The 16,720-nt window shown below is 35.8% G+C and overlaps 1 protein-coding gene and 1 long non-coding RNA gene across 3 annotated transcripts in view; one reads left to right on the top strand and one right to left on the bottom strand.

Moving 5' to 3' along the window:
- The window catches only part of LOC145662797 (uncharacterized), a 91,183-nt gene that overhangs the window by 25,536 nt on the left and 48,927 nt on the right, over positions 1 to 16,720 (top strand). The gene's annotated exons all lie outside the window — the stretch shown is intronic.
- LOC145662795 (hydroxyacyl-coenzyme A dehydrogenase, mitochondrial-like) overlaps positions 4,558 to 16,720 on the bottom strand; it is a 45,521-nt gene continuing 33,358 nt past the window's right edge. Inside the window, exons 5-7 of one of the 2 annotated variants that reach the window (XM_081728681.1) lie at positions 15,971 to 16,133; positions 11,388 to 11,504; positions 4,558 to 5,269 (exon numbers count right to left, since the gene is read on the bottom strand). In XM_081728681.1, the coding sequence (XP_081584807.1) occupies positions 5,136 to 5,269; positions 11,388 to 11,504; positions 15,971 to 16,133 (414 nt within the window). In that variant the 3' untranslated portion in view covers positions 4,558 to 5,135. Of the gene's footprint in view, positions 5,270 to 11,366; positions 11,505 to 15,970; positions 16,134 to 16,720 lie in introns of both variants that reach the window. The other variant, XM_081728682.1, reaches the window with a different exon arrangement.

Here is a 16,720-nt window from a genome sequence, read left to right as displayed (position 1 = left end):
GGTTGGTTGTGGAGATTAGAAGCCACTATTACACTATCAATAGGAAGAATAGTATTTCTTACTCCACTTTTAAAGTTACTTTGATCGCAAAGAATCAAACAAAATATTAAGAGAGCCAAAGAGATTTTCCATTTTTAAGTGTGACCGTTAGTGACTGCAATTTTTTTTTTTTTTTTTTTTTTTTTTTAACAAGGAGTGTCTTTTTAATAAGGAAAAATGTATTGTCCCTGGCTGGTTGCTTGCCGGTGGCTTGTTAAAAGTGAAAAAGAATGTTAAATCATTTCAACGACTGAAGCTACACGCTTGTCTTTCTTCGATAGTTACTGACTGATTTTGAAAGTCACAATGTTGTAGGCCTACTGTAATAGCGTAGGCCTACTGTAATAGCGTAGGTCTACTGTAATAGCGTAAATTCGAAAGGAAACGTTCCAACTGAATGATACGAACAATTATTCCCAATGTCTTGAACATGAAACGTGGGTTGCACGGATAACGCTTAAAGTAGGCTGGACTGCACTGGAATTTCCTTCCGGCAAATTAGTGTTTGGTCGAAACTCGGTTCTTCTGTGTAATTGTCTCTTAACAACATTTGAACATTTCTTTTAGATAATAATAACTAACTAACTCTATGGTCTATGGAACCCGAAGGTTCAATGCCGCGTTTACAAAATATTTCCACTAACTTATGTCCTTAGCCAACTGGATCCAGTTTCTACTCTGTACTCTTATTTCCGCAAGATCCATCTTAATATTGTCTTCCCATCTACGCCTAGGTCTTCCTAGTGGTCTTCTTCCAATTGGGTTTTCAGTTAAAATTATGAAAGCGTTTCTAATTTCTTCCATTCTGGCTACATGGCCTGCCCACCTGAGCCTTCTACACTTCATAACCCTAATAATGTTAGGTGAGCGGTATAAACTATGCAATTCCTAGTTATGAATTTCCTCCAATCCCCATTTTCATCCCTCTTTGGTCCGAATAATAATAATAATAATAATAATAATAATAATAATAATAATAATAATAATGCGTATTATTATTATTATTATTATTATTATTATTATTATTATTATTATTATTATTTTCAACCTCCCGTCGTTCTCCTATTAATCTAGCAACGAAAGGCGTTTACAACTTAGCAAACGTGAAGCGAATGACAAATTACAGACCGAGTGCTAATGTAATACAACGTCACGAATTGTGTAAGCAAGCTAAAAAGGTCTGAAACAATTCGTTTCCGATTTTTGCAGTCGTTTTTACGTCTGTAAGATGACATGTTTAATATTAGTTTCTTTGTTTCTTTCTTTCTTGTTCATTTGTTAGTTACTTCAACGCTAACTGTAACCTCTATCATGCGTCTTCCTCAACCAAAAAACGTACCAATTTTATTTCCTGCAGTGTTTTCGCGTCACTGCTTTCGAAATGGGGAGGGGGAGAACACACCTGCACATTTCACGCTTGCGTCTGCTCAATGCTTATCATCGTGCGAATTTCTGGCCAGGCTTGGTCATAGGTTTTTTGCCATCATGTGTGGTTGGCAACACTTATCGGATGTAGTGGAAGAAGCGAAGCTAGCAGCACCTGTGCTCACCTGTTCTTATCTTCGCTCGTGCCCGCTCACGCTTTGGCTCCGGGAGCCAATTCATGGACAGGCCTGCTCTACCCATTAGTCTGGGCACGGGGTTCTGGGCTCAATTTCCGGCGGACAACTTCGAAATTTTAACGCAATGCAGTGGTTCGGAATCCACAAGCAGTAGGTGTACATCTCACACAACTTCGGTACTATAAAGGTGTGCTGCTCTCTCACCAATTAACTAAAATAAACGGAGTCAAAAACATTCATTGAGTCACAACAATAGATAGGTTATTAGGAATAATTATTTAAGGAAACAGTTAAACCTCGCCTCATTAACGAGAGGTGTTTTGCTTAGGTCTTAAGGCCAGTCATTGTGTTTATTATTTTTTCACCTGCCTCAGTCTTACAAGTAATGTGATGAGGTGATACCTGTAATGTCTAAACTTTGACCCAGCTTCTAATCTAAATATGCATTTAAGTTCTTAGAGATAATGAATGTTTACTTTTTAAAAAAATCAACACGAAAACTACATCAAACGTGAACCTATCGATTGCTCGAGTTGGCGTTTAACTTTCGCTTTAACGTGGAAGCTATATAAAGCGAAAAGAGACATCTACTAAGCAAATACTAATCAGTAATTGTAATGAAGCAAACAAAGTATAAAATAATAAATAAATTGCTGTTTAATATGGAACCCAATCTAATATTAGAGTCTGTATCCGAGCCAATGTTCCTACTAGGAATCAAACGTGGGCCTACACGCGTAGGAAATTCACGAATTAACTACTGGCCAGTTAAGGTTTTCACAAGGACCTATTACTTGATGTAAAATCTCAACACGTATTCTCAATGAGAATCGAAGTCATGATTTCCATGCCATAGGTAATGAAACTTACCGTAAAATTAACTAAACATTGAAGTTCCTTTCCAAGATATTGTGTCCCCATTAAATGGCCTCTTTTAGTTCTGTCTGGAATTTTATTAATAAACAAATATTAATAAAAACTACAAAATACAGGTCATCTATATAAGAGTCCTTGAGTCTTAATTTAATTTACTTGTACTCAGTTTCTCAAGAAGTAAACAATGGCTCGTTTGTTGATAAGAGTTTAGCGTCCTTTAAAGCAGCAAGGTATATGAAACGTGATACTACAGGCTAACGTGGGATACAAATCAGTTGTGCTTCCATCAGAAATCAAACCCTGGCCTCCCACACGAAAGACGCGTACGCTACCCATATAGCTACGTGGGAACTCAAATAAGAATGGAATTTTTTTTAATCCTTACTCCTCTTTCAAATCTGTTGGGTGATTGGTTAATTTGTACTTAACTCTTGTGGTAAGCAGAAATGCTATACAAGATGAGACCTACAGTTTAAGGAAGGCTCTGAAGCGCGTGCGTTTGGTGCTCTCCCATTAAGAACTTGCTTTCTTGTGGCTAGTTAGCATACGCGTCGTTGGTGTGGTAGACGTGGTTCGATTCCCGGCGAAAGCTCATGTGGTTCGGATCACACTATAAGATGCAGATCCACGTTTCCTATAGGCTTACTTCTGAACGGGACGCGAAACTCCAATACAACCACCAGAAACTGAGCTCAGAACTTCACCGAAGATATACGCATTAGCTACTTACTTTATTTTTATTTTGAAGCGTAACCTGAACCACCAAATGTACTTTCTTCTCGCTTTATTTCGAAACATTTTCTTGTATTTGCCCCTAATACTTGACATTACTCACCTTTGTTCTACTTGTTCATATTGCGTATCAGAGGTGGCGGAAACGCCCGTGCTATAGCCCGGTCAATATTTATGGAGGTATCAATTATAAAATTCACGACGTATTACAAATGATAACAAAAATCAAGTTATGGATAACCATTCTCAGTTTTTCCGTGGAACCAATTATTGACAACGATATAATAATAAAAACATTCTACTTCCAAAGACTGTGTGTGCTACTTTTGTTTTTCATCTATTATAAAAGCCGATCATCATGTATTTCTGTTAATTTAATTTCGGTTACTTTTGCGAGTAACAAATTTAAGTATGTGTATTATTCACGTGCTGTAAATAAAATAAGACCATTCAATTGTCGCCATATCCCAGGACGCATAGTATCAATGTAGAAATAGCTGATTCCTACATTTAAATGCTACAAGCTCGTGATGCATATGGAATTCGATTTTAAGTTTGTAAAAGTACACAAAAATTTTATTAGGGTTAACTCATTTTACTTCCTGAACGATCTACCATTTTAATCCACACACACACACCGAATTCAGTAACAGTTACTTCTATTGTTTTGAAAAATACAGACTGTGTTGATAAATTGTTTACTCACAACGATCCATATCCCTAATTTTAATTGTTGGATCTCCGCTTTAAATATTTATACAGATTTTGATGTGAACAATTGAATTTAGGGCTATCTTGTTACCTATTCGATACACGCTACTTAAGTTACACTATGTTCTCTGGTGACAAGGCACAATTTTTGAGCCACTTTTGGACCGTTTAGAAACAGGCAACGAAAAATGGATTTCGGATGATAAGCAAGAGAACCAAATGATAATGCAGTGTCTACCTTTTTCCGTCAAAGTAAAACTTTTCTTTCATCGGGGAATAACATGCTGTTTAACAGATGGACGGACATACATGTTGAACATTATTTTCAGCAATATCATCAATGAAACAAATATCTTCGCAAATTCTGATGCTTTAAATTCTACCCAAAAAATACGACAGATGTTATGCAACGACCTAATAAAATTGACAATGCTTAGTTAATAAGAACACATTTTACAGGTCATAAGAATGTCATTGCATGTAATACTGTCGAACACTTGCACTTTGATAACCGTGAACGCCAGAGCATGAAATTTATTTTTGCTGATTCTTGATATGTCGTGCTCATTAGTATCCATTTTTATTATTGAAGAATTAGTGATTGCTCATTATGCTCACTTTGAAGAAAAAAGAAAAATGTTCAAAAATAGCTTTTATTCCAGTGTATAATAGCACCATATATTTAGAAAGGACAATGAAAATATTACAAAAAATAGTGCGTACATATAAAAAAAGCATATAAATGAATATATCAAAAAACTATGATAAATTCTATCATTCCCCTTAAAAAGAACTTCATCTTAAAATCTTAGAGTCTATTTTGTATTTGCTTAGATCAGCATCGAAAAACTGCTAATCTCAACCTGCAAAAAACTCAATCCAATGTGTAACTATTGTGAAATTATGGAGAAAATTCATGATATCAGCTGCCGCTGAAGGAATGTGTTAGAAGAAATCCTTCAAGGCATGCTATTACTATACAAGTCTTTAAGATGAAGTATTTAATCGTGGTTTTTAATACATCTATTCAGTCTTGAAATTACAATATGCCCAAATTTCATTTACACTATAAACATTCCATTACTCCTCCCACAGCTTACAATTACTTATCCGCACCGAACACTATAAAGTTCTCTTCCTATACTTAATTTCTGAGTCGCTCCTGCGTCACATATATCTTTCAAAAAATTAAGTATCGAATTCAGACAATTGATATTACTTCCTCTTCCCTTTCTCGTATTTATAAAATCCTTCTCCAGATTTTACTCCAAATTTTCTTTCGCTAACTAGTTTGTCCAGCATTGGTATTGGTTTGAAAAGTGGATTGTCTGGGAATCTCTGGTACCAACCTGTATAAAAAAATAAATTTTACAGCATATATGTAATAGAATTTTAATTAAATAAAAAATAGCTCTGTTATATTTAAATTAGAAATTTAGTTTTGTCACAAAGACAATCTGAATTTTCATCATTTGTATTACCTCTTAGGATTTTTCCTGGTTTTGATGAGACGTAATTAGCACCCACTTACAGCATTAAGCTATATAAGGTGTAACCAAGCCCGTATTTAGGTCTTTTACGATTACGGGTTCAAGAAAATTTTGCGCCCTTCCCTCCCTTATTTGTTCGTATTAAATGTACATTTAAGCAATACGGCCACGACCGTTTACACTGAACCACCAGTAAATGTGCAAGGCGCACAGGAGCAAATCCACGGAATATGGTGGCACCCAATTAGCAATGGTCTCATTATCATCTAGAGCCAGTAGCGTTGTAACGAAATAACTAAGTCGCCGCTGTGGAACCAACTTTGTTTCCAGCATAGCTCTCTCTCAAATTTCTCTCGTGAATAGTCCCTTTTTTCTGCATACTGTATTTCATATTTCAATCTTCGTGAATAGTCCCTTTTTTCTGCATACTGTATTTCATATTTCAATCTCAACCTTTTACATATATATATATATATATGCCGCTCTGCGCCTGGTGCCTGTTTCCCTTGTGTAAATATGGGCCTCACACTTTGTGAGCACCTATCATGTTCTTCCACCAGAAACATCACTTATTTCATTAGAAAATCACTGTCCATGTCAATCGTATTACGTTATGATGTTCAAATAACAAATATACCTTCCTTCGTATCCATTTCGTACAATAAGAATTAACGATCAGTAAACATCTCTACACTTATACATAGACATAATGTGAAGAATACAAAAAATAGCATACATAAAATATCAGCAGTGACATTTGAAATTTAGAAATGTCCTACGATGTTACTTTATGTATCACGGATTTCTTATGCAAAACATTGTACTTTAAACGGAGTTCGAGCCTGTGATCAAATGCGAGTGTATTCGTCATGAGGTTATAGGCTAGCAATACTACTACTACACTCAAAAATAATTTTACGAATCTTAAAAGGAAATATTTGAATTTGCACACCTATACCGTATTTAAATTTCTATATTTTATCATGTTTATGTTAAACATTTCATATCAGAAAACTTTTCATGTAATCTAGCAAAGCATTAAATACTTGAAAACAACACATTTAGATCGTATACAAGGATTGAAAATTTATTATATCATAGCTAAACTCCTATCTTTTAAAAATTTATGCAATAATGACCGTGCATAATCAAATCCTATTTGAAAAGGAACTTCGTGCTTACCATTCCAAATTTTAATACTAACTGCACAATGTTTAGTCCTTGAGTGGGTAAAGCGTAAATTAACATCTTAGTCTCGTGTATCGAGCAATTCTAAAGCAGTGTCCAGTGGCTGCAGCAGACGGAGGTAGTGTAAAATGGGAGACCTCTCAGAGTTTCAAACAGGGCAAATTGTTGGTGCGCGGTTATGTGAAGTGAGTGTGACGGCAATGGCTACTGTGTTAGGTGTGTCGCGTGGGACAGTGTCGAAGGTGATGACGGCCTACACAACACACGGGAAAACCACATCGGGGAAGCGGAACAGTGGGAGGAAGAAAATCATGAGTGACAGGTCACGTCGGGTATTAAAGCGCATTGTCACGCAGAATCGTCGTGCCACTGCGGAGCAAGTGACGGAGGAACTCAATCAGCACCTTCCCCACCCTGTTTCGACAATCACAGTCCGCCGCGAATTACATGACATGAACTTACGGGGTCGTGTTGCACGGGCCAAACCGCTCATCAGGGACCATAACGCTTTCGCACGCCGCAAATGGTGCCGCGACCATGCAACTTGGACCGTTGAGGACTGGAAACGTGTGATATGGTCGGATGAGTTATCCTTCACCCTATTCCCAACCACGGGCCGTGTTTATGTGTGGAGAACGCCCAAAGAAGCTTATGATCTGCAGTGTCTCCGTCCACCTGTGAAACATGGCGGCGGCTCGGTGATGCGGTGGGCATGGTTTTTATTGGGTCCTGTGGTCACACTTAGCGGACGAATCACTGCCAACGATTATGTCACAATTTTAGGAGACCACTTGCATCCTATGGTCCGGATGTTGTTCCCGGACAATGACGCCATCTTCAAGGATGATAATGCACCCATTCACACAGCTGGCGTTGTTGCAGCGTGGTTTGAGGAACATCGGGATGAAGTTCAACACATCCCCTGGCCCGCCCAATCCCCAGATCTCAACATAATTGAACATCTGTATATAAAGCTTGAGAAAGGTAGATAATTTCTTTATTTTTCAAACACGGGAAACAGCTCTGTACATTTTTTTGAACATTCCCCTTCTTTTGTGGGGTGTGCAGACTTACAATTAAAAGAAAAAATTTAATGAAATATTGCGTCTCTTAATGCCTTTGAAGTTACCAGCATGCAATAGGTTTTGCCATTCAGACTTAAGCAAAGTGCCTGCAACGTCCGTCAACCCGCCACACGTAACTTCTTTACTGGTTGCCTAACACCGTAATTTCGGTCTACAACAATATCAATCTTATGAGCTCAAAACGGCCTATAAAATGTTGAATAGAACAGTATCGACACGGTTTTTGAAAATTTGAATGAGAACTGGTCAATCTACACAAAATTTGGAATCGAGCAGCGAAAACGGCACGTTTCTAAGACGTGCGGTTTTCGAGATCTCATTGTCGAAAGGATTGGGGACAAACATATAAACCTAGCATTTTAATATATAGACTAGCTGAGCTTGCGCTCTCTACACAGCGCATCATTCATATATGAGCATGAATCTCTTTCTTATTCCTCACATCTGTACATGTTCCTTTGCAGACACAGAAGACGTCTTTTAAAAATCGGCAAGAGATACCGTAAAGGGGAGATTTTTTTCGATTACTTCTTCAATATCTCGCACCGTTTGAAAAATTTAAGCCTACTCCCGTTGGAGTTTTTAATTCATGTATGATCAGTGTTTTCTTTCTTCTTGCATGCAGTATGTAATAAGCAAATACATAAACTAAACACCTCTATGGCCTATGAAACCTGGAGGTTCAATGCCGGGTTTACAAAAGCTCTCCACTGACTTCTATTCTTAGCGAAGTAGATCCAGTTTCTACTTTGTATTCTTATTTCTGCGAGATCAATCTTCATATTGTCCTCCCATCTGCGCCTAGGTCTTCCTAATGGTTGTTTTCCGGCTGGTCTCCCAGTTAAGAATTTGAAAGCGTTCATTCTTTCTTCCACCCTGACTACATGATCTGCCCACGTGAGCCTCTTAGATTTGATGACCCTAACAATGTTGGGTAAACCGCATAAATTATGTAGTTCCTCGTTATGAAGTTTCCGCCATTTCCTATTCCCATTTCTCTTGGGTCCGAATATTCGTCTCAGGATCTTGTTTTCAAATACTTTCAATCTATGTTCTTCTTTCCGAGTAAGCGACCTTGTTTTGAACCATACAGAACAACAGGCATGATTATCGTTTTATACATTTTAAAATAAGCTAATACATTAGACATACAATCAATTATAATGTCAGTGATATATGGTGTTCATTGGGCAAAACACTCCAAACAATAAAAATTCAACTGTCTGGAGAAATGGTTACCATTAGGAGGAACCATTAGGAAGACCTAGGTGCAGATGGGAGGACAATATTAAGATGGATCTCGCAGAAATAGGAATACAAAGTAGAAACTGGATCTACTTCGCTAAGGATAGAAGTCAGTGGAGAGCTTTTGTGAACGCGGCAATGAACCTCCGGGTTTCATAGGTCATAGAGTTACTTAGTTTATGTATTTGCTTATTACACACTATATGCAAGAAAAAAGAAAACACAGATCATACATGATTAAAAACTGTAACCGGAGGTAGGCTCAAATCTTGCAAATGGTACGAGATATTGAAAAGGTAATCGAAAAAAATCTCCCCTTTACGGTATCTCTTGCCGACTTTTACCAAGATTTCTTTCACTTGTATCTGCAAAGGGACATATACAGATGTGAGGAATAAGGAGATTCATACTCATATATGAATGATGCGCTGTGTAAAGAGCGCAGGTTCAGCTAGTATATATATAAATTTCAACGTTTCCAGTGTAAAAAAAAAAAAAAATAATAATAATAATAAAGAAATAATGGCCATGTTTTTTTTAAAAAATATTCAATTAGTACTGGACAAATCTACACAAAATTTCCAATCGATCACTGGAAAGTCATCTTTCTAGAGCCTGTAGTTTCCGAGATCTCATTGTCGAAAGGATTGGCCACAAACATATAAACATAGTTTAAAAGAACTCGGAAGATGGAAGCACAATTCACATGCATTGATTTTAGAGAAGGCTTATTAAAATACAAAGGCTTTGAACAATAATTTTATATTATAAACTTTATGAAAAAGATATAGTTAACTAATTTAGACTATTTAAAGTACAAATACTCAAAATGTTTGTCTCTGTTAAACGTGAAATCACACACAACCGTAAATGAAAGATTTGAAAGCCAAAGTTATAGGTTGGAGCTCAGGCGCTTTTAATTGCTATTGCAGCATTTTAATAAATAGATAGATAGATTCTATTAATAAGGCGCTGATGCTCTGTCATCTTGAATTTTACTTAAAGTCACATACAGTATCTAGTGTTATTCAAGACTGAAACAAGCTAATTGAAATTTAGTTCCTAAAATTCTGCAAAGCCGTTTAGCCTACGTAGGAAGTTGCGGTGCATTTATCATCAAATTTTATCATACCGTTCAGGTTCGACGTAAAAAAAAAAAAAAAACCTTACACACGGAACGCTTTACTTTTCTTTTACGTTCGCCGAAACTACGACCACAAATAAGTCATATTAGATTAATTGAAGTTAATGTCCCTTACCAGCCATGGCTATATGACACGTAACCTACTGCTGAAAATGGAATCGGAAACAATACTCCAACTCTTATCTGATTGTGAGATTTTGCATCGGGGATTGAAAGGCTCATTTTTATTACTAAAACAGAATTCTGAAAAACTCTAATTGCCAACGAATGTGGTATCTGCTTATTACAATAACAATATCCCAATAAACAATCATCTCAATCATATATCTTTCGATGTTACTTTCCACATAAAGAGATCTCTTCTCTTAGTTTTCATGTTCTTCACAGCTCGTTGCCACAACTGCGTGTAAATAATACGCTCAAATCAGGAAAGGGCGGAAATGGGGGACGTGTGTATTCCTGTTCTATGTTCAATACAAGATATATTGTCGAATACATAGATATATTGTCCAAGAATAGTCGCGGTACTCTTTGGAACTTTTTTTTATACCTCTATGTATAGTAAATATTTCTTCGACACCGCACTAGTCCTTCATACCACCTGTACTATATTTACACTAGGCTCACTTGTTAAGTTCAGAATCATTTCACATGTACACTATATATCTAACTCTTCAATATTCGTATTGAAACCTTGTTACTGTCACTTTGGGAAAATTTAGCACGAGCTGTTTCTCCGTCAGCAACTCAGGCACAACTAACTGCTGTTGGCCGTTCGAAATAAACTCCAACTTTGCGCGCATACGCTGGCTACTGTGTTGCGTTCACAAAACAAATTCTTACGGTACATCATAGACTGGTATATAGGGACTGTTTTGAAAGCATTTCTAGTTAGCATCACAATATTTTTTCTATTTTGGCGCCGTAATTTCGTTTTTCGGCCTTATGTGCGGTGATGAGAAATGAATGAAATGGTGGAATGAAGAAAGTGGATGAACCCCGACAAAACTTACGCACACGGTGTTTGTCCACCACGAAGTTTAGGACCCGATACACCAGAATTGAACGCTCTACCACTGAGCCGCCGCGGCCTCCGTACAATGATGTATTCAAACTTAGCACCATTGAAGTAGCAATACTGAAGTCAAAGAAAAGAAAAATTCTTTTCCTTTGTGGTAAAGATAGTACTGTGTCCCCTACTCGTAACAGTCGCAATTGACGAATGCTATGTTTCCAACAATAATCACATTGAAGGCTTTTTAAAAATAGCTTGATGCTCTTAATTGTATATTACCTCGTATTACATTTTACCCACCATCGAGAATGAACTTTGTAGTATCGAGACCCACGTAATCTGCTAGTTCGAATGGTCCCATTGGATAGCCAGCACCTAATTTCATTGCTATATCTACATCTTCAGCTGTTGCATCACCTGAGAAAAATTAAAATAAAAAACTTTTATTAATTATACGTATTTCCTTGAATAAGCATAGAACTAAATGAGTAACATTTTTCTATTGTTAGTATAGATTTCTTACTTTCCCTGCAATACAATCACATACTGACTTCAGACAATGAAGTCTAATCAATCAAACTTTCCACTGATCAGTCAAACAGCAACAAAAATAATTTTCCACTAATAACTAGACTAAGTTATAATGCAATCTTAAGATTCAAAAATTCTCAAAACAAAATTGAAAACAATGATCGAAAAAATTTTAAGCAAAATTTTTAAAACATTTCTTAAAAAAAATTAAACAAAGATTTTATTTGAAAATAATCAGCCAATCAGACTGCATCAAGACTAACTCTCCACTGATCAACCAATTAGACTGCATTAAGAAAAACTTTCTATCAATAACCTTAGAGTGTGGGATGTGACTAAAGTTCAAAGTGTCAAATTGTTGTTGAATATCACTCGATTTTAATAATTACATATCGAGTACCAAGTCTGATATTTTTCACACCAATGACCGTAGACTATGAGTCCTTGCTACAACCTTCGAATCCCAAGTGTAAAACTGTTATGTATGTCAATAGGTTACAATAATTACCTATCAATTCTCAAGTTCAAAATTTTGGTTTGAAGCAGGGATCAACCAATCAGTTTTTACTAAAGGTACCTTTAACTTTTCACCAATGACTTTAGGTATATATTCATCATGGATATAAACCTTAAGATCTAAAGTGTGAAAAAATGTTATTGTACATCAATCGGTTTAATTAATTACTTATGAAATTTCATACTGCAAATTTTCATTTTCAAGTTCAAAATCTGTAGTTACTCAGGGGTAGTGATGGACCAATCACATTGCACTAAAGATAAATTTCCAGAATGACCTAAGAATACAATCCTTAAGATTCAAATTGTGACATTATGAATCAGAGGCAGGGAAGGTTAAACCAATCAGACTGCACCTTAAAGTATGAGTTGTCCTTAAGTTTCAAAGTATTAAGATGATATATTAGGTCAACATTCTCACATTTGAATGTAGGCAATTACGATTTTTTTTTAAAGCAATTCTAAAATTTAAGGGTGGGTCCCGAAATTTAATAAGATTGTCTCAAGATACTCATGTTGAATGAAATAAAAAGGGGCCTTGTATTCATCCATATGATCATGTTACGTTACAGTCTATCTTAGTGATCACGAAGTACAACATTCAAAACGCGCCTCATGCTAATTCAATTTTCTCGCTAAATATAAAGAGTTACTTCTGACAATATATTTTTGACATTTTTGTACCGATAGAAGTGGACAATCAGGATCAACCAAATTTAAAGAACGTGGGTCAATGTACCCATCCCGAATTTTAAAAGGAAAGCTTCAATGTATTCATATCCGATGAAAGAAAACTGAACCCGTTACTCATCTATATAAACATATACATAAGTACAGGATATAAGAGGATATAATAGGTCAAAACCTCCAAATTATTTGAATTTCTGACAATTTTTACCCATAAAAGGGAACAAGCAGTAATAACCAAATTTAGAGAAATATTTATTGGAGTCCTACGTACCCCTCCGAAAACTTAAGAGTAAATCAATATATCTGTCCTATGAAATACAACAGAATCCTCTACTCAACCGTATAACCGTATGTTCTAGTAAAGCCTCATCTAAGAAGACAAATTAGGTCAATAACCAGCTCTATGGTAAGCACATGGTAATATGAATATATTGGACAAGCTGGACCATCAAACTTACGAAGATTATATTGGAGATGTACAGAACATTTATCAAATTTCGTTCTTTCACAATTCCCAAATTTAAGTGTGGTCCTATGTACACCGCCTCAAATTTTGAGAAGGGAACATCAAAATAATCCCGTCCTATGAAACAGAATACACCCCTGTACTTAACCCTAAAATAACAACTTATTAAAGGCTCATCGAAGAAGATAGATTAGGTGAATAACTGAACACGTGGCAATACTAATATTTGGCAATTTTTTTATCCATAGAAGGGGATAAGCAGGATCACCTACATTTACAGAGTTCTACGGAATATTTACTTTTTTTTTTTTGACAATTCCTAAATTAAGGGGCTGGTCTTATGTATCCCCTCCCAATTTTGGAGGGGATGCGTCAATGAACTCATGTCTTATGAAAAAGAATGGACCCTTATACTTAACTATATAACAATATTACGTAATAAACCCTCATCAAAGGGGACAAAATAGATTAGGAACCTTCAGATTTTAATTTTTTTTTTTTTCATTCATTTTTTTTACCCATGAAAGGGAACGAGATAGACCACCAGAACTTACAGAGGTGCATCACCCGGTTGTATACTATCATACCAAATTTTTAGTTTTGGCAGTTTCCAACATTTAAGAAGTGGGTCTATGCACCGCTCGTGAAATTTTAGGGAGTGGACTAACGTATTCACTACCAACATTTAGTGCAGGTGGTCCTATGCATCTCTGGACTGTGGCCTCTTGGCCAAGGGCTCTCGGACACAAGTGTGATGTACTCAGGCCCAAATTATTACTTACTTCGATCGTTACGACGGGTAAAACAGTAATATAAAAATAATCCTTAGCCTAACGAAACTTTTGCAGAACAAAAATATATTGACAGAAACACTTGTTCTGAGGTTCCTTATTCCAGGACACAACTGCTTACCGAATGACCTGGGTTTTACAATTATTGAAAAGAGAGAAGAAAAGTAAAAAATTTATTCACCTCGAGATTGGTACAGTCCGCAGCAAAAAACCTGCAACATGAGCATGTAACTTTATTGTGAAACGACGAAGTCTTTTGCTCCAAATTAAGTATGCAGGGGGGACGCCTAGGTTTCTCCTGGCGTGATTCGTGCCACTTAGACGTTATGTTGATTTCCTGGGTTGTTAGGCGTAGTTTCACAATAAACTTACATGCTCATGTTGCAGGTTTTATGCTGCGGACTGTACATTATCTTAGTGAAGAAAAACAAATAAGTACTGCTTGACTGAAAGAAGTCATTAAGTTATGAATTCTTTTCGCCAAAATCCCTACAAGAAGAAAACTAATGATAGAGGACTAGTCAACTGGTTAACTATGAGGTGGGATCACGCTTGAGAAAAAAAAAAAAAAAAAAAAAAAAAACACTTTGAGATTAAAATCAAAACAATATTGTTGCCTGATATGTCTTTCCAAAAACTCGCCGAAAAGTAGACGCCAACTAATCAGTCTTGCAAATATTAATCAAGAATATCTGTATATCCTATATCAAGATCCTCGATAAGAAGAATATGATGAATTTCCTGAAGCATACATCTGTGCACTATCACACTACTACAAAAATAAAAAACTGACAGGAAGGCTTCAGGAGATCTGATCAATAATGATGTTTCTATGGTGTTAAAAACATGTAAAGAACTGTTTATACATAATTTAAACAGAGTGAATAGAATACTGTAGACATTAGATATTGAAGTTGAAATAATGTACTATCTTTTTCACTAATTGATAAGAGTTTTGTCAATAAATCGATTTATGCACACCACAGTAACATAATTTTCCAGAACTTTTCAGTTACCTATTTGATAATTCCATGTAAAAAGGGATATTTTAGTTCTTTCTAATATATTTTAAACATGAGATTATTCTTGTATTCATCAAAATAAACAATACGTTTATAACAAAAAAAAAAAAAAAAAAAAAATGTGATTGCTTCTAATTTGAATTAGCTATATGCCAATTATTAAAATGCTCCACACTAAAAATTTACGTTTTCTGGAATTTAATCGGTTTGGCATCGGAATGGCTCATGTGTAATCTCAAAATAAACGTTATCACTTACTGTCCACCTACTTTTTACTCGCCCTGTATATGTTTTATTTAAAACACATAAATGAAAAGAATTATTATCGGGCAGAAACTCATTATCGTTAAGAAAGCTAAGCATTTTGTCTATTTCTACTAGCTTTACTGCAATAAAAATAATACACAAAAGTACACCTAAAGATGATTACAGACATAAGGTATAGGGTGTATTTTTCAAAATAACTCTTACCTTGCATTATGAACGCCGTTTCTTTTAATAATCAATTTCCATTATATTTCGGTCACCTCTGTGACCATAATCGCATGCATATCCGATGTAAATAGAAGTTATCACTCTAATTTCATTGAAAAATAATTTTTCATGGTCAATGGTCAAAATATTTAAATTAGAAGAAGGTTGGTATAGATGTTATCAAAATTGTCACAATTAAAAGTATTAACTACTAAAGCTGATTAGCTCGTTAGAACATTAAATGGCACAAAAATACTAGTTAATAATTAAGTCGGTACAAGGAAATATACAAGAAATAACAATAATGAAATCGGAAAAATATAGATTAACTTTTCTGAATAGGATGGTGTACATTAAAAATCATAGTCCATTTACACACAAGCAAATACGCACCTCTTTCAACTAAGCGAACTGCTTCCGCCATGTATGGAACAAGCAATCTATTAACGACAAATCCAGGAGTGTCTTTGCATGTAATTGTTGTCTTTCCTAGAGATCTTCCCCACTCCACCATTCTTTGGTATGTTTCATCTGAGGTTTCTGGAATACGAATCACCTAACAAGAAACAAAAAACAAGCATATAATATGTATTAAAGTTACTGAATATTCTATTAACATATTACACCAACAGAAATTGCACCCCTGATTATGAGGTAAAATGTCCATTGGTAAAAAATGAAATTAAATCTTTTGAGTTTTACGTCCCGCGGTTATGCCGATTAGGCTAAAGGAGACGGTAATTATGGGAAATGAATGAAGTGGAAGAATGAAGAAAGTGGGAGGAAACGGGAGAACCCCGAGAAAACCCATGCACACGGTTTGTCCACCACAAAGTGAACTTGGCGCGAGATGGGATTGGACCACGGACCCCATGCACCAGAGGTGAACGTTCTATCACTGAGCTACCGCGGCCCTGTCGATTGGTAAGCTTAAGGACCTAAATCTATTTTATTTTAGCGAAGTCCGTAACATCTGAGGGAGAATAAAAATATTGGTCAAAACTTTTGTCCTCAGAAAAATAAATAATAGTTGTGTATATAGTTTTGCAAACTCGATAGAAATCCAATTTTCTACAAGGAAAATAGGATCCATGAACATAAAAGAAGTAAAAAGAAGAAAAATAATAATACGTTATGATAAAC

Source organism: Thermobia domestica, chromosome 10, assembly GCF_964235325.1.
Source record: "Thermobia domestica chromosome 10, izTheDome1.hap1.1, whole genome shotgun sequence".
In the NCBI taxonomy this organism is placed as follows: Eukaryota; Metazoa; Arthropoda; class Insecta; order Zygentoma; family Lepismatidae; genus Thermobia; species Thermobia domestica.
This window is presented reverse-complemented; position numbering and strand designations above follow the sequence as displayed.